At 38.1% G+C, this 23746-nt stretch overlaps 1 protein-coding gene across 7 annotated transcripts in view; it reads left to right on the top strand.

The window, feature by feature from the left end:
* Positions 1-23746, top strand: part of LOC129573597 (maternal protein pumilio-like) — a 190465-nt gene that overhangs the window by 5768 nt on the left and 160951 nt on the right. For all 7 annotated transcript variants that reach the window (XM_055454380.1, XM_055454344.1, XM_055454362.1 and 4 more), the window contains 3 exons: positions 4727-5162; positions 7865-8071; positions 8156-8422. In XM_055454380.1, coding sequence (XP_055310355.1) covers positions 4971-5162; positions 7865-8071; positions 8156-8422 — 666 coding nt within the window. In that variant the 5' untranslated portion in view covers positions 4727-4970. The remainder of the gene's footprint in view (positions 1-4726; positions 5163-7864; positions 8072-8155; positions 8423-23746) is intronic.

Here is a 23746-nt window from a genome sequence, read left to right as displayed (position 1 = left end):
GGATTCGATTTTACCTCGATTACCCGATTGCTCCGAATGCTCTTTGTTTCTCATTGAAGGTTCAACAATTTTTTCTGTCTATCGAACGAGAGAGCGTCGCATTCGCACATACTCTGGCCGCACGCTGACTGTGCTAAAATTTAATTTAATATTTGTGTCAGTATAATTTAATTCCACATTTATTGAACACGAGGAAATGTACTGAATTCGACCGTCCGTTTTCGTTGACAATAGAATAGATGAGAGGAAGACAGAGAGAAAGAAAGGCAAATAAAGTTGGCCGTATCGCAAAATTCTGTAATTACGAAGCGATAAAACTAAGCGCCAAAAATCGATAATCGCAATTTTTTGCAATCGAAGGTCATCGTACTACGAGGCGAATGCAGCAGTCAATGTGAGAATTGGGCAAACACACAATTCCCGACACTTCGCCGCATTCACAATAGACACAAATGCAATTCATCGGCCATCGTCCATGTATGCTTCATTTGAAATTTCCAATTTGAGTGTGTTGTTTACGCGTGAATTTTCGCACACGGTCACTTTGTGTCTGTACGATGATGGCTTTTGTGTGTCGATCGCACGTAATCGTGACTATTTTTAATTATTGCAAATGGCAGATAGCAAATGGAACATGTGTGTACATGAAACACTTTGAAATGGTGTAAATTTTGCAAATGCAACGGCGCTCTCGGGTCGTTTCTTCGAAATGTTTGGGACAGTAATAGAATATCATTTAATAGATAAAGAAATGATTGGTATACCTTGTATTTTCACCTTGTGGCAGCCATCATTCCCAACAATCCAGTAGATTGAACAGTTCATTATGCCTGATTTGCTTATGGCTTTTTGATATATACATATGAAACGAATACCTAATATTGAGCGTAAACCGAGTTTTGTTATCAATGGATCTATTGTTGTGCTCGGGGAACCATTGACAGAGTGTTATTGTTTGGTAAATGAAGATTTCCAGTGAAAGGAACCCCAATCATTTGTGGATCCTTATTGTTGTTGTGTGTCAACTTGTTATTATCAACTGAGTGAATTCGAAATTGATGGACAACGTTACCAAGCCAACGAAGCTCCACTCTGATTAAAAGTGCATTGGATAGATGACTGACAAGGAAAAACAACCAAAGCCAGTCAATAATTCCAGGAGAATCTCGTATTCATTTTTCTATGAGTAATTCATTTATTCATGCATGCAATCAATTCACAGCAGACACACTCAGGATAGAAGCAATTCCATTTGAATACAATCGACCAATTCGAAGAAAACACACAATATTTTTTATATTTCTCTTTTTTTTCGAAAAAAAGAAGCAGCAAAACGGGCAAAAATGAAACGTGATTAAAGCAAATGTGTGTGTGTGTATATATGCTTGGCTCAGAATGCTAGCTTGTGCTGTGTGTATTGTTCGAAAATTCGTTTGGGTTGATCATTTTTGGTATTGCTTTAGTTTAGTTTTAATTCTTGTTTCTCTTCATGGCATTCCGTATTTGTATCGGCCGTACTATAAGGCAGAACGTAGTATGCCTGAATTATAATCATTCGTTGTATACACAGTCGGTGGGTCTGATGCGAATATATCGGCGTGTATCGCTCATTCGAGTGTATGGGTGAGTGAGCGAGAGAGATAGAGCAAGAGCGAACACAGCAAAGAGCATGGAACAGAGGCTCTTCACAAATGGATTCATTCGATATACTTGTTATTGTGCGTCGTCTGTTCTATAATCTTTCTCCTCTCTTTCGCCCTCCCGAGCGAGCTCAGCGTGTGTACACATTTTCTGTTCATTCACACTCGTGCTACACAGGCCGCACGGAGAATCCGTATCTCGCTACGAAACAGACAACAACAACGAGAAGAGAAAAAAAAAACACGAAAAATTTCTTGCCTCGTAATGTCATAATGAATGCGTAACATTCAAAGTCGAGCCTTTGCATGTTGATGTGAGAGAAACAATTTTCGAATGTTGTAGCGCTTTGTTTAAGTATACATTTTTTTGTGGTGATTTTGATCCTCTTTCTCTCTCGCTTGCTCTCGGATCGAAAACGCACACACAGTATTCAACTGAATTGTGAGCCAAACAAAAGCGTTCGCACAGCTCCAAATATTTCTATAGTATGGTTTTCGATTTTGGCTTTTCATCCACATTGTGTATTTTGAGCTTGGTATTCGCTTCGTGTACATTGAGATGCACCAGAATCACTTTCTGTCATTACTCTGCGTAGTTACTGCAAATCCTCTGTATATTTTGCGTCGCTTCATTTAATTCAATGTATGTATGTAGAAATGTTTCAACAAAACCATGCAAGTTTTGGGCTCTTCCTCTCTCTTTGTGTGTGTGTGTGTCAGTGGCGTAACTAGAGGGGGGTTTTGGGGTTGAAATCCACCAAAATGAAATCGTCCCAAAGAAAATTTTACAATAAATCAAGGGAAAATTGAGTTTCAGGATATTATAAATCAAAAATTTCGACTCGCTTCGCTCGCCACATGAGCAATAGTTTCTTTGGTGTAGCTATGAGCAACATTATATAGAACTATATCGTCTGAGATGCCAATCACTTAATTTGGACATTTTGGCCAACTGAAAATGATTATCTCGAACGAAATAGACGGCTGTAGTCTCTTGATAGTTATTCTTCAGTCAATATGTTTGAAATAAAACGACTGACTGAGAAGTGACTTAAGCCGACTATTTCTCGTTAAGGTTCCAAAAACCAATTTAACTATCTGTGAATTGAATCACTTTCAATCGATTTAAGCAGTCAGTCAATATATTTTCACATGGGATGACAAACTCTTTTGAAGACTTCGGTTGGAAATTCAAGTTGGAAAACACATTCCCTATACTCTAAGTTGATCGTTTATAGACCTCAAAAATGATCACTTTAAATATCCTCAGAAAATCGTCCCTGCATTTTTTTCTAATACTTGTGAAAAATCGAAAAACCACCCCCCCCCCAAAAAAAAAAAAAATTCTAGTTACGCCACTGGTGTGTGTGTGTGTGTGTGTCTCAGTCGCAATGATAATTTTCAGTCTTTATTACAAATTTATTCGGAAAGTACGCTTAATTTGGCACAAATGTGAACATTGACATTGTGATGCCCCCCGTTCACGAAAATATGCTCTCAACCTCTCAAACTCGCGTGCTCTTGCTTGGTCGCAAAATGGCAAAACTTCTTTTTTATCGGTTTTGATATTTGCGTCGCCTCGCTGCCGTTGCTGTACATATGCTCATAATACGTATGCTATGTTGTATGTGCATTGTGCATCGGGCATCAGAATCTTCATTCAATAATAAACCAGCAAAACATTTGCTAAACAAGCCATTTTTTCGTTTTACTTTTGTCTTTATCGCATCAACACTGCAAATAATAGCGTATAACATTTTGAATCATATTTCAACACGTTTAGCCGGTCCATTTATAGCCAATTTGATATTCGCCGTTGCTGCTGCTGCTGCCGCGGCTGTCTTACTGTCTTGATGTATTCGTTTCTTTGCCTCCTTTTTGGCTTTGACGCACACCGAACTCGTCTCCAAACACGCTTTGACTTTGTTTGTAGCATTGAGAACGCGTTTGCAATAAAACGAGTGCGACACAATTAAATGCGTTAACCTCGAAAATTTAAAAATAATTTTCGTATTCGCTAAGCTCTCTCACTCTCTCACTCTCTCTCTCTCTCCCTCTCTCCCTCTCTCCCTCTCTCTCTCTCTCTCTCTCTCACTCTCTCACATAATAAAATGACGCTGTGGAACGAAAAGAAGCGCTGCTGCTGTTGCTGCCGAAGAAGAATAAGAAGCAGCAGCAAGAGTGGAGCATGCATGCCAAATGTTTTCGCTTCGGTGTGTTTCTCTTTTAATGTACATAATCGTCATCGGCAACGCGCACCATCATCATCATCAATTTTATTACGTCTTCTCTCTTGTTTTTTTTCTTCTCTCTCGTCGTTTTTTCTTCATTGTTGTCGATTCGCTGTTCACCGCTGAGCCAAGCAAGGCTTTTTTTGTTCTTCCATTATCTTTGCGCTCAAAAAATCTGAAAAAACACACAAGCGAAAAAAAGACAAGACAAAAAAAAGCGAAACCGAATGCGATGGGTTGATGAGTATGTGTGAATGTGAGAGAATTATGTGTGTGTATGGAGTGTGGAACAGTGCACAAATATAACGAGCAGACGGAAACCACACATTTTGAACCTTTCATTTGTAAAACGTTGCCGATGCATTTCTTGATCTCGCTGTGTGTGTGTGCTTTCGTATTCGAAGCCAACCATTTATTATGTGAATTGCACTTTAGATGTAATTTTCGTTCTATATATTTTATGCAATACCAACGAATTTCATTGCCTCTCCTTGCATAACACCGGGCCTAAATAGCGTTTCATCGCTGCGGTGTTTTTGTTTTCGCTCGGTTGCGAATTTCAGGTGTTAAGCCACCGACGATAGCGACGACGAACGATGAAACACATGAAATGAAAAAAATGGGCATCATGACATGAGCCATACTCTCTAATCACACCACTAAATGAAATGTATTTACCTAATTCTGGAATTCTTCCTTCGTTCTTTTTTTCCATTGTATCGTCATCATGCACCAAAAATACGGCCCAAAATACATTCAACCCGTGTGATGTAACACATAACAGTAGAACACAATGAAAATGTACACAGAAAAAAAATTCAATTAGCTTATAAATTCTTTGTTATTTTTTTTCAGCTGATGAACCAACAGAAAAAGAAAGTTAACTGCGTGATTTGCATTTAAAACGAGTGTAAAAAAAGAAAGAAAATTTAACGCAATTTCCCGGTGTAAATAATTGTAAAAGGTTTTTAAAAAAAAAGAATAGTGAAAAAAAAGTGTGAAACGACAGAACAAAAGGTCGACAAGTGAAAGAGAGCAAAAAAATAGAGAAAATTAACAAAGAGAAAAATCAAGAGAGAAAAAAATTAAGTGATTTAAAATGAAACTATTGGGTGCAAACGACGATATGAATGGTGGCAGAGGACCATCGGCACATCGATCGCAAGACGATGCGGCCGTTGGTTACGTATTCCAACGACATCCACATGAAGCTGATTTTCCACATTTTTCCCACAAGCAAACACCGCAGCCGCCACCACGCTGGGCATCTGGCGACGAAACTATTATCGATGTAAGTAGCCATTACTTTGAAATTCCTCTAATTTTATTTCCATTTCCATAGTGCAATTTTGTTAATGTTGTTATGGTTTTCATTTGTGTGCAATGTTTGATTGAAATTCCATATCATCACGAGTGAAATGCATTGACGGTGCTTCAAAACCGATACGGAAGACAAGTCAAGTCAAGTCGAATTATTTCGAAAAAAAAGAGTATTATTTTTACGCAATCGCTTGAGATCATAATGTGTGTGTAAGTTTTTTTTTGTCTCCTCTTTCTATTGCTGCTGATTCAAATTGCAATTCTTGCAGTTCGCTCTGCATCCGATTCTTGCCGTCTACCGTGATTCTTATCAATTTCATGTTCTGCATGCAGAGTCGCTTCATATTTTCACATTGTGGCAGCAAAAGTTCTCCTTCTATTTGGTTGCATTACACCACATATTCTCGTTCGAATCATTTTGTACCCATTCCAGCGCTATTTCGTCTCACATTGTGTGTACGGCACACAACACAATGTAAAAGTTCATATATCAGATTCATTTTATAAGACAAGACGTGATTCGTTTCCTCTTTAGCTGCTATTGCGCTCACAAAATCATCAGGCAGAAAATAGTCCGGAGATTTTTGACGCTGCAAGATGAGGGAAAAAAACACATACACAACACTATACATTCTAAATGAAAAACGATTGCATTCTGCATAATGTTCGTTGCCGTTTCATTGTCGGCGTTTTCAGTTACTTCGTTACTTTGCCCATCCATTTTTTATAATATACTCTCGTCATCTCGGCTCTCTCTCTCTCTTTCTCTCGTTTCTCTCTCTTCGTCTTTTTCACGTCGTTCTCGATCGCTCACGTTCTTTCACGTCGCTCTTACATGCTGGGTTCTTACCCAAAGCTGAAGAAGTACAGGGGGACTGACTGAGCCACGAATAACCGCTGATATTGGTGCTGGGGGCACAGACACTCTATGCACTGCAATGGGATGCGATATGGTTTAATCATCGTGCGCGGGTTTCCGACATTCGGTAAAAATTTTCCATTCTCTATGTTACTCTCAGTGCCCGTTGCTATGCCAATGCAGATGGAGAATGAGAGTAAATGATATATGTATTCATTGTGCATTGTGTATGCCTGAACTCTCCGGGCAGCAGCAGCAGCAGTGGCGGCAACAACGCATACAGGCCAAACAAGCCATATACAACGAACACAATATATAGATGATACACAATAGCTACAGTGGTGCATAGTTGCCATTGGTAACATTCATTGTTCTTTGTGTTTATAGCGGAAAACCAAAACTATTTGATACATGGTGTTGGTTGCATTTTTTCATTCATCCGAAAAGTCGTTCGCCTGAGTTATTATGCAAAAAAAGAAGAGAAAAACAAATGCGAGTCCAGCTCACACAACTACAGTAACACCAAATCATCCAATTGAAGAATTTGGAATTTCGTTAATTTAAAAATGATGTCTCGTATTCACCACTGCAAGCAAATTACAATAAGCATTGTCGATTTAGTTTCACAACTCGTGAACCGTTTATTGTTTTTCTCTCTCTTCTGTGTATGTATTTGTGTATTGGTTCATTGCGTCGTCGGATGTAAGTTTGGCGCACGCAAATGCATGAACAATATCAGCTGAACTGGCACTGGCACTGGTACTGCAGTACACACTGAGCTGAACCAAGCCATACGTTGGAACACACCCGAATGACAGTGATTTAGAGCTGGAAAAAGCGGATAGAGCTATGGAAATATGTAATATAGACAAAATGGAATACATGTTGCCCGTGGCAACTATGATTAAACACTTTCATTGTATTCGGCCGTTGAATACAATTGAACCCCCGCTTCGTCGTTGTAGAAAAAAAATGGAACAATCATATCGAAAGCCATTGAGGAAAATGAATGAAAAAAACTGAAACAACGCCATTAAAATGCATTCGCTCCATATTCTCGTCTATTTCATTTTTAATTAACTAATGTGATTTCGATGGTTCTTTTTGACAAGCCAAACCACTTTTCATTTATTCAAAGTGGAAATTAGTGTGAACCGAAACAGATCCCAACCGAAAATCCATTGACAAGCCAATTCAAGCAGTGTGCGGCGCTGGATTTTCATTTAACATTTAATGGATTCACATTCGGGGGAATGTTCCACTAAATCTGTCGACGATCTCACAAACGAACATTCGAACAATGAGTGTATAAGTGGTCTTGCTAGCGGGCACATATATCCACCGTCGTTGCTACTGCCTTAATCAGTTTTTCACTGCGTGTTGACTCGGGGCTTGTGAATGCTTGTTTATTGGATTTTTTTTACTTAAAAATAGAACGATTTGTTTATAATACAACGATTTGATCGGTCGAAGCAAAGCGATTCGGCTTCGTTTCGAAAATCGATAAAACAGCTGACCAAATCGATTATGCTATAAATTCATATTTGTTTGATGGACAAAATAGAAGCGTATGTATGTATACATATAATGAATGAGTCGGTCGGGTGTGATAAATTGTTTAACCCAATCGATGTGTGTTTGTGATATGAAAATTGAAAATTCAAACATTGTCTCACAATTACTAACGAAACAAGAATTTTGATTTTAATGATTCAGTTTCAATCAGAACGTTGTTGTTGGATAAATTAAATTAAATTAAAAAATGTTTCCAATTGAATTTTTGTGTTTTTTCTTTCGTGTCTCAACAATTTTAGAGTCAAGATAAATGGAAATACAATGGTCCGATGAATTCAAATCCAATATCGGCGATCGGTGGTGGCATCTCAATGCAGCAATCGCAACAGCAATCACATCAAGTGCCACCGAACACAATCGGTAAGCCACCGTCATTGCCACAGATGTTGAATCCATCGTTGCATCAGCAAATGCAAAATCAGCAGGATCGTAGCCGTCAGCCAACGGTAAGCATTTATTCGTTTGCTTCCAAACAAACTTGCTAACTTATTCAATCAATAAAATTTAATAAAAACCTGGTTCCTTTGCAGCATCAATTGCCGAACCATTTGAGTTGCGGCCCAAATATGAATCACAGCGGAATGAATAGCAACAGTGGAATGGCCACAATGCAAATGCCACCATCGATGCAAAGCAGCAGCGTTGGTATGTACGATCACATGCAGCCCAGCGTCAATATAAATGGTGTAAATATGTCGCCAAAAACTGATCAACAACAAAATCAAATGATGCAGTCTCAGCATTTGAATGCGATGCAACCGCAAAACCAATTTTTGCAAAGCCGCAACACAAGCTCGGTAAGTGTCTTCTGCTTTTTATTTCAATTTCAGCGAAAATAAATGGGAGAAATGCGCACCAAAATCAAACTTCCGTCGTCAATTTTCTAGTGAATTTACTCATTTCCAATCAAATTACTTGAAGAAGAAGAAGCAAAAACCTAATCAGACACTTCAATCCAATTCCACGAATTATGACAATTTCCCAAGTACTTAACGCAAATCATTTCGCTTCGGCTGATTTTCGCGACAACATTTTGCGCTTTTTTCTCTTTGTCGTTAAATTTTGTCGCGTCGTTTGCTTTGCGGGCAAAATTCAATTCCAATATCACGCGCGCTTGTCGTTTCCACACAGAAACGATGTAAACACACACCTTCTCGCGCAACTCACAAATGCGTGGAAACTTGTTGTGTTACACACAACTTGTGTACTGTTTCGCTTCTTCTCTCTCTCTCTCGCTCGCTCGCTCTTTTCTTTCACGTTCACCGTTTATGTACTACAGCGTCAATAAGTATTGTGTATACAACGGCTCTCGAACGCTCCACTGCTGCAAAAGCATTAAAACCTGTTTACTTTGAAAAGTAGCAAAACATTTGATAGAACTTTACGGCAAGAATTTCAATTACAGTCGTAAAAAACTCCACGAACTATCTCAGGAGAAAACCGCAATGAATGCATTTGGCCAGGATTTGTACGGTTTTGCAGAAACCCATCTAATCTGTTTCCAAGCATCAGGCCAGGCATTAAGAGAAGAAAGAGGGGAAAAAAGTAACGAAGCAAATACTTCCGTCAACGCCATCATTGTCACCGACACCACACATTTTGCTATGTGGGAGTTGCCAAAATGAGACTTCTTTTACGGTCATTCTTTTGACTACGAGAGGTTTTGCCATTATTCGTGTGACAGGTGACATAAAGAGAAATGATACACTCTCATTGTTCTTGAAAACGTACGCGGCGCGGTACGCTCATTTTTTATGCCCATTAAAATAGATTTCCAAATTAATGAAGACACTGAAATGCGGGGACAATTTGGTTTCAAAACAGGTTGCCAAGTTGAGAATATCACGAACTCTGTCTTGTTCGAAACACTTTCGACGGCTTCATTCACCATCTGACTGAGTTAATCGAATCCTTAAAGCGTTGCGTGCTCGCTTTATTAATTAGCATAACGAGAAAATATGACAAGCTGAAAAGAGAGCTAATGAGTCTATAGCAGCAGCGGCAACAACAGACGAAGTCAAACGTAGAGAGGTATTTGTTGAGTGGAAAAAGAAAATGTGCACTTTTCTTACAAATGTTAAGTTGTGCGTCGTTGAAATGTTGTTCTTTGGAAAATTAAATTTCATTTCACTGGCACGATAACTCCATACAAACTGAAGTCGAATGCAGCATGTACTTTGTATGTTTCGAATGTGAATGCATACACACCTACCGCTACACACAAATGCCGGCATGCATGCCATTAAATTATTATTACTGTCGCACATTTGGCTCTGGTATGTTTCGAATTTGCTCCGCAAACCAACCGAACAAACAAACTACGAAATTCAACTATTTTTGGTTTAAGGACTTGCATCGCCAAACTATCATACATAAACATAACATTCACCGTCGAACATATTTGTTGCACATTGCTTTGCGGTTTAAATTATTTCTCATTTTGCGCGTACATACTTCTTTCTCCATTTTTCCCCCTATCTCTCTCTCTCGCTCGCTCATCTTTATCTCACTCACATGAAATCATCACTTAAAGCACATAAATGCGCGACGTATATTGCACCACGTATGCATGATTATGTTTAAATATGAAATTCCTTTTAATACATTTTACTTTAAATGTGTGCGCGACATAACACAAAGTCATAACTTTGACAAAGAATCCCCTGCGGTTGTATGTGCACGCTTCCTTCAATATTGGTGATTTCATTGCATACTTCCAAACTATTTATACTCGTACGCTATTCATTGAACGTTCTCATAAAGTTTTCGCTATAAAAATGTCCCAAAATTCAGCATGTGTACATATATCAGAACTATGAGATAAACTGTTTGGAAATTCATTGTATTAAAATTGAGTGAAGCGTCTTCGGCACTCAAACTCATTGCCCTCGACATGGAGCGACGTGAGGGGAGGAAAACTTTGATTTCAAATGATTTATCAAAAAAAAAATGGTGGCAAAAAACTGAAAGCCTCTGTTAAACACTTTTCGTCGTTTCCGATTCGACCAGAAGCAATAAAACCCAGCACTTGCCGAGTGGAGCTCAAGTAAATTGGCAAAGAGGTTGCACATTCAGTGAATTGCACATGCAAAGAAGTGAAAAAAGGGAAGCAGCAACAGCAGCAGCAGCAACGATCGACAAGCAACGGAACGAGTCCAGACGTAATGCATAACTGGATGCAATGCAAGTGTGACGACAGTCATTGTGTGGTTTTACTTTTGCCAACAAGCCTCAATTGCACATGTACTCTGTCCCTTCTCTCTCTCTCTCTCTATCTCTCTCTCTGTGTGTGTGTATCTCTGGCTTGCTGACGGCGAACAGTATGCACAAGAAAAAAGAGCAGGAAGAAACAACTACTTATTCCAGATAGTAGTGCTCCATATGACGACGATACGTATGTTATGTATGATACATTCAATTGTGTTTTTTTTTCTTCGTTCCACAATTTTCGTGAATATAGCGAAGAAAAATGAAGCACGAACCAAGCATGCAAACGGCAAAAATTGTGTGAGCTTCAGCACTGTGAAAATGCCACCAGAGAATAGCAATGCGGCGAAAGAGAAAAACGAAGCGAATGGTACAGAAAAAAAAGTCGTTTTGATTACCAATATCATTTCAATGTGAATGCAATTCGCATCGATTTGCCATAAAAAAGGCAGATGAAGTAGCTCGGCAAAATTTATTGGAATTATACGCGAAATAAGAATGCAACCGAATTATATCAATGGCCCACAATTGGATCAGCGATCTCAGCCAGCCATTCATTCAGTCAGTCAGTCAGTGTGTATGTGCGATGGCGGTGCCTCTCAATTTATTTTTTATCGAACGAATGAAGAAGACATTCGATTCAATGGATTGAGTGGAATTCTCAATTTCGCAATGCATGCTGATTTTGAGTATGTTCTGCACAATGTACATGAATACATCTTCTACCATTCAATGCCTCATTGTTATGTGTACATGACAAGCCAAATCATATTAAATTCATTTTAATTTTTATTGAATTCGCTTAAAACGTGCGTTTCAGTGCTCTCTCTCCCGGTGTGTGTGTGTGTGTATGTCTCATTCTTCGCATGTCTCGCTCGTGCTGCTTTCATTGGCTGTACGCTACAGATGGCCGCCTTTCAATGAAAGTAACAATTGAAACCCATAACATATTAAGACCATGCACGTGTTTCTTCAACGCGATACACGCATCTTTTATCCTTGAAATAAATCCATTTCGGTCATTAGTACACTGCCATCGCTCAAGCTTTCGTCGCTTTGTTTCGAATGTTCATTTGGCCGTTTAAAATTGACTGCACCAAGTTTTCAAACATCATTAACAGTGCACATTTGCCATCGAAATTGTTTATTCAAGTGAAATTGCTATCGAAACGCTTTTTTTTCCTTTTTCTGTTTTACGTTCTTTTCCGAAGAAAAATGGTTGTTTTGCTTTATAAACCGGGCAAATTCAATGAAACTTTTCAAGAGGAATTCCATTTAACAAGTGAATTGAGTGCATTTGATGGGGGAAATAATGCGCAGCGAGTTAATTGAAAACGCGTTTCCATAGCAAAAAGCCGCATCGGAAACAAATTGAAGCACAACGATAACGAAACACAGACAAAAAAAACGTATTCATCGACCCCCAAATGATACATATAAATATGCTATCGATCCATTTCAAACACCACCAGATATTCAATGGAAAATGAGTGGAGCCTTTCAACTTAATATTTATTACGCGTGAGAATGGCTGTGTATTGACGAAATCGAATGGATTTGTTCGATGGATTTTAACGTTTGACCTTGAAATTCATGAAACACATACACACACAACTGTCACATTTCGAAGTAATTCTAAAACGTTATTTCCGTCGTTTAAATAGATGAAATGTAAAGGAAAAAAATTGGATTCGGAAGCATTTCGACATCATTTCGTACGTTTGTTGCTACGGATCGGAAAACGAAAATAAATTGTGACCACCACATTTTTTTTTACTCAAACATTGTTCCAACGAATCTGTGTGAGCTAGGAGAACAAAAAAAAATTGACGATAACGAAACGCTTAAATTGAACTTCATGGAACCGGATTGAATTTCAAATTCTTTCTCAACTCAATTGAAATGAAGTACATGTATACCCCAAGACATATACAGTCATGGACTAAATTGAGCGTACGACTGCCAGAAAAATGTATCGCGGACTATTTCATGAACCTAATTTATTTTTTTCAATCAATTCTTTGCACTGTTTGTTGCGTAATTATGTGAACTAATAGTAACCGAGAGAATTTTGAATTTTTTTTTTTGGATTTTGTGATTTTTATTGAAAAATGTAGATGAATTTCATTTTTGTGCTGGACAAAATTGAGCGTACGGTCCGTTTAATATTTGTTTAAATAGAGAAAATTCATGGAAATTGAAAAAGTGGGGATACAGTATGATGCACAAGCTCATGTTGCTTCGAAATGGTATATATGTTTTGCTCCACCGAACCGTTGTTTGGGAAATGGAGACGGTTAAACTTTTTTTTCATTTTTCACTTTTATCACCTTCAACACATATGAATATTTCTTGAACCAAGAATGATATTGAAGCATCTTAACCGGCGTTTGAAAGCTTGAGGTTAGACCAACGAAATGCAATAATAACCAACCAAATATTTCGAGTACTTTAAAAGATACAGCCGTGAAAGTATGACAGCTGATGTCAAAATAGCGCCATTTATTTGACATTTGAGGTTATAACTCACAAATGGTAAATTATTTTGACATCTTGTCTTGATCAAATTTACTCTACTCATCAAGTGCTACAACTATGCTGGACATGTCAATCCCAAAAACTAACTCCCTTAAAAAATAAACGCTGAAGTACCACAATGTGGAGTCCATCTAGTATACTCTTATATGGATCATTTCGTATTAACGGATTTTTGGCTGACAAGATGTTGCTTTTTGGAGATGACTAGAAGAGATAATTTTTTGTTCACATCAAGAACTGGAAATTTGCTCAATATTTTCTAGCAAAAAAACAACATCTTGTCAGCCAAAAATCCGTTAATACGAAATGATCCATATAAGAGTATACTAGATGGACTCCACATTGTGGTACTTCAGCGTTTATTTTTTAAGGGAGTTAGTTTTTGGGATTGACATGTTCAGCATAGTTGTAGCACTTGATGAGTAGAGTAAATTTGATCAAGACGAGATGTCAAAATAATTTACCATTTGTGAGTTATAACCTCAAATGTCAAATAAATGGCGCTATTTTGACATCAGCTGTCATACTTTCACGGCTGTATCTTTTAAAGTACTCGAAATATTTGGTTGGTTATTATTGCATTTCGTTGGTCTAACCTCAAGCTTTCAAACGCCGGTTAAGATGCTTCAATATCATTCTTGGTTCAAGAAATATTCATATGTGTTGAAGGTGATAAAAGTGAAAAATAAAAAAAAAGTTTAACCGTCTCCATTTCCCAAACAACGGTTCGGTGGAGCAAAACATATATACCATTTCGAAGCAACATGAGCTTGTGCATCATACTGTATCCCCACTTTTTCAATTTCCATGAATTTTCTCTATTTAAACAAATATTAAACGGACCGTACGCTCAATTTTGTCCAGCACAAAAATGACATTCATCTACATTTTTCAATAAAAATCACAAAATCCAAAAAAAAAATTCAAAATTCTCTCGGTTACTATTAGTTTACATAATTACGCAACAAACAGTGCAAAGAATTGATTGAAAAAAATAAATTAGGTTCATGAAATAGTCCGCGATACATTTTTCTGGCAGTCGTACGCTCAATTTAGTCCATGACTGTATGTCTGAATGAAATGATTCATTTCGAATGAATATATGCCGAAAGGGTTCTATCGCCTTGTACAGTAAAATCAATCACATTAGCACCGAAGTTCCGTTCTCTAATGCTGTTTAATTAGAATTTGCAACAAATTCGAATGTCAGAACACTCGCAAACAGAGTTAAAAGTTTAAACAGCAACCGCATATTTACTCGAACTTTACATATCCAATTTCTGATAACATTTCAAAATTGCTGCAGTCGTTACATAACCATCTGAGAGATGTATGCTGGTAGTTTCTCAAAAACTTGAGATGTGTGACTCGTTTCTATGTATCTCTCGCTATCTTTAACAAACGAACGAATTATGTTTGCTAAATCTCTCATTCTGTAAAAAAGGGAAAAAATTATGCGGATTAAGCGTAAAAATCGTCTTAGATTTGTATTCATTTCATCTTTCATGCATGTTGCTCCAGTTTCTTTTGATGTTGCTGTTTCTGCTGCAACGAGCATCATACAAAAACCCATTTCAATGTGCTTGACTTGAAGCGATTAAGAGCCAAGTGGCATTGGTAAGGGATTTAAGCGGCATTGCAAACACAGATTCACCTGACAAATTCCCATTTGTGTAAGTGTCAATGAATGCCATTGCGAAATGCTATGCACGAAAACAGACAGAAAACTCTTGAACAACAGTGACAGTTTCTTTCAATAAAAATCTGTAAATCGTTAAAATTGTCATCGTCGTTGTGCGGTTTCGGCGTCATTTCCAACGAATCCACGTTGAGAACGTGCATCTGGTTTGATTTAAACATAATCAGTTTGGTCGCACGCGCATTTTCTTCTGTGTCGTTTCAGTCGATTTGTGTCGACATTTTCTTTCTCTCGCTTTCATTTCATTCCACTTTGAGTCATAAGCGCATCGATTTTTTCCCGTCCGTTTGTGTTGTGTTGCATTCGATTTGCTACTTGTGTTTGTATCGTATCCAATTCCGTGTATTATTAGACGGAATTTCTGTGTTGTCAAAGGCGAAGAAAACGCAACTAGAATATAATTTTCGTTGTTTACGAATAGTTCAAGCAACGAGTGCCAACGGAATGCTGAAAAAATGTAGTTGAAAGGAACGTGAGCAAATAAAAATACGATAGAGTGAGGGAGAGAATAAGAGAGAGAGAGAGAGAGAGGGAAAAAAGTAAAACGAAGAATGAAGGGAAAAAGAAAAGAAAAATTGAGCGTGAACAAACCGCGATCTAGCCCAACAACTTTATGGTGACGATCACATTTACGCTATGGCCGTATTAGCCGCGTTGCTGTTGCCATCGTCGCCGCTGTTGCTGCTGATGTTTTTGTTCACAGACGCTAACTTAAAAATGCAATAAAATTATTACTTAAGCACGACCGCGTTGCTTGAATGTACGTGTGTGTGTGCGTGCATTCGAATTAGTTGTTTACTCATCGCATTTCTGGTTTTGGTATTTGAAGTGCCGGCTCTTCGGTTTTACTCTTGCTTTTCAACATCTTGAATTGACTTCATTTTTCTTTCATTTGCTGGCCTGTCTTAAATGCAATGCGCTTTTGCGCACGAAACGAAAACACAACGAGAATGAATCAAATGATTCAATCTGGAATAGTATGCTCGCCGTCATCGTCGTCGTCTCGCTTCGTCGAATTCAACTTGAGAAAGAAAAAAATTTCACGGTTACTGTGTGAATGCAGTGTGTACTCGTTGAACTGAATAAATTCCATTTTCTTGAACTTGAATTAATGCAATCGGATTCGTGTTAGATAGATTTTTTTTTATTCCTGAGAAAATCCCACACAACAGAAGAACATTTGACAGACTGTCTTCTACCATCTCATGAATGGTGCATTTTGAGTGAGATCCGAACGAAATGGTAGAACGTGTGTTTTTTGCTCCATCCTTTTGTGGTCGAATACAAAGTGGTCGGCAATTTTGCGCATTCCTTACGATTACGGTTAGGTAAGAGGGAAAGAGGACAATGATCGATTCATTGCTAATTTCCTGTAAATTTTTCTTCGTAGGTGACACAAACGTGTCTCTTTCCTTAAAAGCAAATCTGTCTTAAGAACATGCTCGTGCATAAATCGATAAATTGTTCGTAGTGGCACGACGTCGACGACATCGACGACTATGAACAAAAAAAATGTCATTTGTTCTTGTTATTTGCAAGCAACAGCCGCCGGTCAACAACCGTTTGATGACATTGTTGCAAGAAAATTAATTGATAACGACCGACAAGATGAATCGATTCGGGGTAAATGCACGCAAATGTTGCTGTTTAATTCGAAACACGAGCAATTTTCTCGTACCGAACGATGGTACAACCGAAATTTGTACCGAGAAAGAAAAAGAAAGGCAAGAAGAAAGGCAAAGCGAAAGAAAAAAGAATCAATTCACCGCCCGGAAATCACGCCAATTCAGCCAACACTCTGGCATGTGCATTTACCAATGACATCTATTAAGGAGTTGAAAGCTGATGCCGCAAATTGGCGATGGAACGACCAAACAAATTGCTACTACTAAATGTGAGCACAAAAACAAACATCATTCAACTGATGACCGATATTGATTTCATATCGGTTGCAGAACCGAACATATGATGTTTCTGTGCTATGATCGACTCTGCTTGGGTTATACCACATTTTAATTATAGTGATTTTTTTTTCGTTCCCATTGCAACCTGAAGCGTGCGCTTGAAATCAGCATCAAATGCGTGTGTTCATGTTTTTTTTTCCCTCTCCTCTCTTGTAATTGATTACATAAGTTATGTCATTGTTACATTTGCTTCCCTGGTCATTCCATTAGCTTTTGGTTCGTCTGTGGCTGGCTTATATGAATGCGACACCGCTTTCCGCAATGCGGTAGAAAGGGAAGTCGCGATTTATTCTAAAGCGGTTGATATTAACCGACGTTGGTGCTGATTTTTTTTCTCGGTGTTTTGTTTTGGGATTTTCGCTTGTTTTGCTCGATTTTTTTCTCCTCTTTTCTGTGTTCGCTCGCATTAGATTTTCGTCAGCACTTTAACTTTTGTGTGGCTGCTGCACAAATACAGATACAAAGCATTTGCGGCGATCAAAAACACACAGTTCGCATTCATTCGATCTGATCGAATTCTTGTTTGATAAAAACCAACCGGTCGATTCCATAGCAGTATCGACAATCGAAGTGTAAGGGTCGCAAACGTATGTAACGGTGTTGTAATAAAACAACCTTTGCTTCTTTTGTACGTGTAAAGCTTTCTAGTTCTTTGTAAATTGTTTAAACTAAAAGTTGTGGGTGCCTTTAGCGACTATAAACTGGTGGTGTATAGTTTTAATTTAGTTTCGAGTGTATTGTATGTGTGGCTTTTAATTAAAATTGTAAAAACAATTAAAACTTGTTCTTTGACTTGGGTGGGTTATCGAACGGATCTGATTGATAACGAACGGCAGCAATCGAATTGTGTACTCACTTTCTCGCGGCTAAATGTACGTGGTGGAAATGCAGGCAAACTATTTTATCGTGATATATGTGTGTCAGTCAGACTGAAGCCGTTTGAAGGAATAATGGCCGGTTTGGCTGTGAATTTTGTTATTGTTGTTGTTATTATTTTTCGGGTGTTATGTGATTGCGCAGCGCGTTGAGCCTAGGCAATAGAATGAAGCATTTAATCCAAATGTTTGGATTACGCTAAATGAATGAACAACCGAAATGGCTCATCTATCCATTTATTTGAATGCATTGCACGTAAATTGATATACATGATGATGCATTGCGCCCCAAGTAGCGGGAATTTTCACGCAAATCTCTGTTCACGCGATAGATTGAGATAGGAAACAAAACGAACGAATGAGTATGTGGTTGTGCACGAATAAAAATGTATCAGCGTGAGACAAAAGCCCCATAAAAAAGAGAACAAGTGACAAACATTTTCATTTAATTCAATATATGCACTTCCACCGGTTTTTGTTTTGGACATTGTGTGTGCTTAACCAGCAGACGCGCTGCCATTGTATTGTTGTGCGAAATCCAATAGAGTCATCAGTAGTTAAATGGACTCGACTGAAATTATCGTAAACGATTGTAATATTGCCCACCAATGAGAGCTCAAATCTCTCTCTCTCTCTCTTTTTGCGCTGGCATCAATAACGAATACCAACGTTATTGAAGATTTTGTTTTGTCCTCTTGAAAGGCCTCATGCTGATATTCACATTTACATCTGCTGGCATTTTTGTAAGCGTTCGCTCGGTCTAATATCGACGTGCAATGGAATGTGCAGAACAAATCAAATTGTTATGAATACATCGGCGGCTCATTCTTTCGCTCTCTCTTCCTCGCGCTCTCTATCTCTATTTTCCCATTCGGTCGCCATTCTTCGATGCATTCGAAGCCCCAGAGATTCTTGTTTCTTTTTTTTCAGCCATCGTAGTTCTTCTTTTTTTTTTCTCCGTGCAGAACACCAAATATTCTCCTCGACGATGGTTGTCTTTATTCACTTTATATACATATGCGTGTTTGCCAACGATCCAACTAAAGTGGTTTGTAAGTGCGCACAGTCATAAACTCACGTCTTTATTTTACCTCTCTGCCTGTTTTCTGTCCATTATTATTGTTTGCAAGCATGTATTGATTTAGTGAGTGCAGCTTCTTGTTTACCGTCTAACGTCGACAAATGTAATCGAATCCATACACTACACCAAGCCAAATGCTTATCTCTCATACCACCGTATTTTTAGCTATCAATTCAACCACGCGCAAAAATACCAGCAACAACACAAAATATTTCTGGACATTTTGTTTTCTCTTCCTTCATTCATTCGTTTGTTTGTTTATTTTCGTTCAATTTTAACTTGTTCGACGCCTTTATCAGCAGCATTCTTTTGTTATTTTATACAATCCGACAGAGAACATTTTTTCGCCATGTTTTTTTTTTCGTTCGTATTTGACAGTTAAACTAAAAGAGAAAACTAGTCCAAATAATTTGTGTACTTACGTGCGTTTCATGGCATTTTTCTCTGCAGCCATTTCAGCACTCTCACGCAATGTTACCATAATATTTGAAACCGAAACGAAAAAACAAAATTGTATGAACGAATCGAAAGTGTACGAGAGTGTCGGTGCTCCGGCTGAGTCATAGACATCTACTTGATAATATTATATGTCGTCGCTGCCGTTCGACTCAATGACCAAAATCATATGCTACTGAAAGACATGGAATAGAGTATATATAAATGAAATCGATTCCTTAATAAAAAATAAATTTCTCACACACAATATAGTATTCACACAGGCACAGGCACAGGCACACAAACTCTATTTTATATATACACAAGCAACAAATCAGAGTTAGTGTCTGGCAATGTTACTGCTATGTGTTTGGCTATTACTTGCAACTTGATGCCCGTTTTCTTCCAAGCAGCATTATTCTCGTCAATTCTAAGGGCTTATGCTATGCTTCTCTCTCCCTTTTTCATCTCCCGATGAGATTGCTCATTACAACGTTTCCACTATATTGACCATTTTCGTGTGATGACATGTTGAGACATAAAGACATTCTGCGTAACATTCCATTCGATAAATCCCATACAACGTTCCAGCATCGGTAGAACGCCGCTCGCCCTCTTTGGGGGCGAAAAAGCGTCTCAAACAGAAGATTCAAGAGTCATCTTTCGACAACTTTTCATTTCCATCGCCTTAATAGCACGGCAAACGGATCCACGTTTTGATTATCATTTTCATGCGTTCGGCATTGTGCAAAAAAATTGTTCGGTACAACATCAATAACAACAGCACCAACGACAAAAAGAGTCGAAAGAAGTAAATCACTTTCATTGAATTTACGCTTTGTGTGTCGGTGTGGAAACGATTGAAAATGGGCATTTATTTTCTTGCTCTTGGGATGTCAAGTGAGAGAGAAAAAAAAAACAGGAAATTCGGTGTAAGTGAATCGTTAATCGGTCGAGCTGTCATCGGGAAATTATTCGCTCCGGAAATTTTTTGCCAACGACACACAATATCTCCACTTTCAATTTTTGTACACGTAATAAATTTGTACATTACAGTGCAAAAGAAAAAGCGGGCCAAAAACTAATCCAGAGCCTAGACGAGAGAGTGAGAAGCGCAAATATGGTTTAACAACGGCAACACCACCAACAACAACGAAACAAATGAATTCGAAAACGCAAGCCCCTGCTAAAAATTCATTTTCTCGTGGGTTTGAATACTTGTTCAATGTTTTTATGTGTATTCGTTTTGTTGAGTATTCAGTGTTCACTGAACCAATTTCTATATGAGCCTTTGCACATGGGAGCAGCAAATGACGACGTGTAATTTAATGCGAATGATTTTTTTTCTTGCTCTGGTCTCGAGAAAAAGGGAAGCAGCAACGTATCAAGTGAAAAAAAAAATACTTTGGGTACACTAAGGAAATGTGCAAGCAAAACAAACCTCCTTCCAAACCAGGCTTTTTCTGGTCTGGCACCAGAAACGAACGAACGACTGTGTGTGTATATATGCTTTTTATTTATGAGCTTTCAAGCAATATTTTTCGTGGTTATTTATAAGAAACGCACACACTCACACAAACACCCAATTGAAAATGTCTCCCGGAGCAACATTTCACACATTCGCTTGCCGGCGTATTTGCGCAAGCATTTCTACTACGTTTTGTTCATATTTTCCCGTTCGCTTGAACATTTATCTGAAATCTTCATTTATCATCCTAATTTGTCTCCATTTGCGCAATTTCCGTGGATAAATCCATTTTTCAGCTATGAATATCCGATTTTTTTTTTGGCTGTGCATGTCTTTTCAATTCGCGCCTGGCATTTATCCGCCACTTCAACCAGAAGCACTTTATCTTTCGTTCAAAGTGCATTTCTTCGTCGCGAAAAAGAATTTCATTATTATAAAATGCATTTGTGCGACAGCTCAGCTATTTCGATGGTGAAAATTAAGTGGTATTTCTGCGAGAGACATTTTATTATTATTGAGCAAAATAACTTGTTTCATTGATCAAAATTCCAATTTGGCGAGAGGGCCGAGTGAGTTAGAGAAGATGGCGCGGCTCATATCTAATGAACTGGATGGAATGACATTATTATCATCAGCAGAATGGCGAAGAAAAAAATGTATGGCAATGACGCCAGTAAGTCTTAATATGCACTATAATTGCAATGTTTTATCATCAATTGTTTGGTCGATGTGCTCATTTGATGGCCGTTGTGTGTGCATTCGGTACGGCTGAAGTGGTCTCAGAGGTATCATTTGGCGTCGACCTATTATCTAACTCTAATTGAGTGGTTTATACACATGTGAAATTGACACGAACGATGACTACAACGACGATGATGATGACGACGACGACGACGACGACGATGGAGAAGAAGCTAGGAAGCGTTGTGCTGTCAAGCGCCTGGAAACAAATGCAACACACACATACATTGTTTTCGCTTTGAATGTTAACCTCTGTTCCTTCAATTATAGGAATTTCAATAATTCATGTTGATGCCTACATCGCACTCGCATGATATTTATCCATTTCAGCTGCACGCTTTCTCTCCCGCTCTCTCTGCTTGTCACTTTTTTCCGTCATCTTGCCGTTTGCTTCCATTTGAATATGTAACCATGTCTGTGTTGCGTGTACAAAATACACTGTTGTTACAAAGTTTTCTAGTTCATGAATATTGATCGAAAATTATGCGTTTTTTTGTTCCTTTATTTCGAGAGAAAAATAGATACCGAGAGACAGAATGTGCTCGAATGGGTTTGACTGTGACAGAAAAATAATTGTTTCAACTTAATCGAATAATCGAATCGATATTTCACGTAATGAACCAAATGGAATTATCTACAAAATGAACATCAAACACTAATGAAGTCCTCAAGCGAACCCATGTTAATATTTCAGTATATCAAAAATTTTCACTGAAAATTTATTACCCGTTTGAGAGAGAAAGAGAAATGTTAAATATTGATTGTCCAACAACAATTCACACCAACCATTTGTACTATGAAGAGGACGCGTCAATTGCTTTAAATCAAATTATGTGTCTTTAATCGATTAGCCAGGCTGTTGCCTTTTTACCATATTTTTTTTACACTCGGCTCAAAACACAGACAAAAAATCTCGGGAAACTGAAAAAAATTGCAACGCGTCAGGTTTTTTCCACGATGTCAACAAACTTTAATCTGATTTGCATTATTAAGTAGCAAAACGGAAAGTGTTTGCCATACAAAAAAAATCCACTGAAGCTGTTTGACATATTCAACACAATCGACACTCGAAGTTTGCATCGAATGGCAGGTCATAGGTCGATCGAATAATTAAAGTCGCTAAAATGAATGAGATTCTTCATTAAAACTTGAGTCAGTCGATAGAGTTACCCGGCCGGCCGGTCGGTCGGCGTCCATTGAAATTCATGTCAATTGAAATTCAGGTAACTGGCCGATAGCGATGACGATGACGATAACAATGGTGATAAATGAATAAATAAATAAAAAGCACGCTAGTAAATAAGGATTGCGTAGGCGCAACAAAGAAACTTTTCTCTCTGGCAATAATTATATTTTCACGAGCATATTTCGTCGCCCAATCCGGATGTGTGCGAGTTTGTTGTGCGTGTATCATGAAAGCACCGAAAAAATGGCTTCGAAATGAATCCCATAAAAATTCAACTTTTCGGCTAGCGAGACTTCATTTGCATTTGTATGGACAAAAATCTGTGCGAGATCTTTGACCTTTTGCATGAAAATGGGCTATTTTCGCATTTGTTCTCTTTGTGTTTTTCATTTAATCGATTCTTTCGAATGGAAAATTTGGCTGCTAACAGCAGTACCAGCCTCATTTCTCCTATATCAAACGCTTTGGTTACGAACGAGTTGAAATTTGTTTGACTGTACGTTCGTTTCTCTTTTTTTCCTGCTTCAAAATGTGGAAAAATACAAAATGTGAGGTTATTATGGAGCCTAGGCACGATTACTCTTTCCCTATCTCCGATTGTTGTGTAGCGGAACAATAAACAACAAAATAAGAAAAAAACCAACAAAGTTTAAACAATCCAGGGTAGCATGAAACATAATGACATTGATTTTTTTTCTCTACATTCCATTTTCTTTTCGCTGTGTCAAAGAAAATTCCACAAATGTTTAGAACTTATTTTGTATTTACTTCAGCGCTGAATGTATTCAAAATGGATGGTTTCCACTTTTACTCCAATGGATTTATGTTTGTATGTTTGAGTGAGAAAAAGAATTGGTTAACATATTGCAGAGGAATCATAATTGGGACGATTTTGGGCACCGCAAACATAAATGATGATGATAAATG

This window comes from Sitodiplosis mosellana, unplaced genomic scaffold (assembly GCF_009176505.1).
Source record: "Sitodiplosis mosellana isolate CC-2019 unplaced genomic scaffold, AAFC_SMos_1.0 Smas_scaffold_1, whole genome shotgun sequence".
In the NCBI taxonomy this organism is placed as follows: domain Eukaryota; kingdom Metazoa; phylum Arthropoda; class Insecta; order Diptera; family Cecidomyiidae; genus Sitodiplosis; species Sitodiplosis mosellana.
The sequence above is the reverse complement of the archived record's forward strand: the minus strand, read 5'-3'. Positions and strand labels throughout refer to the sequence as shown.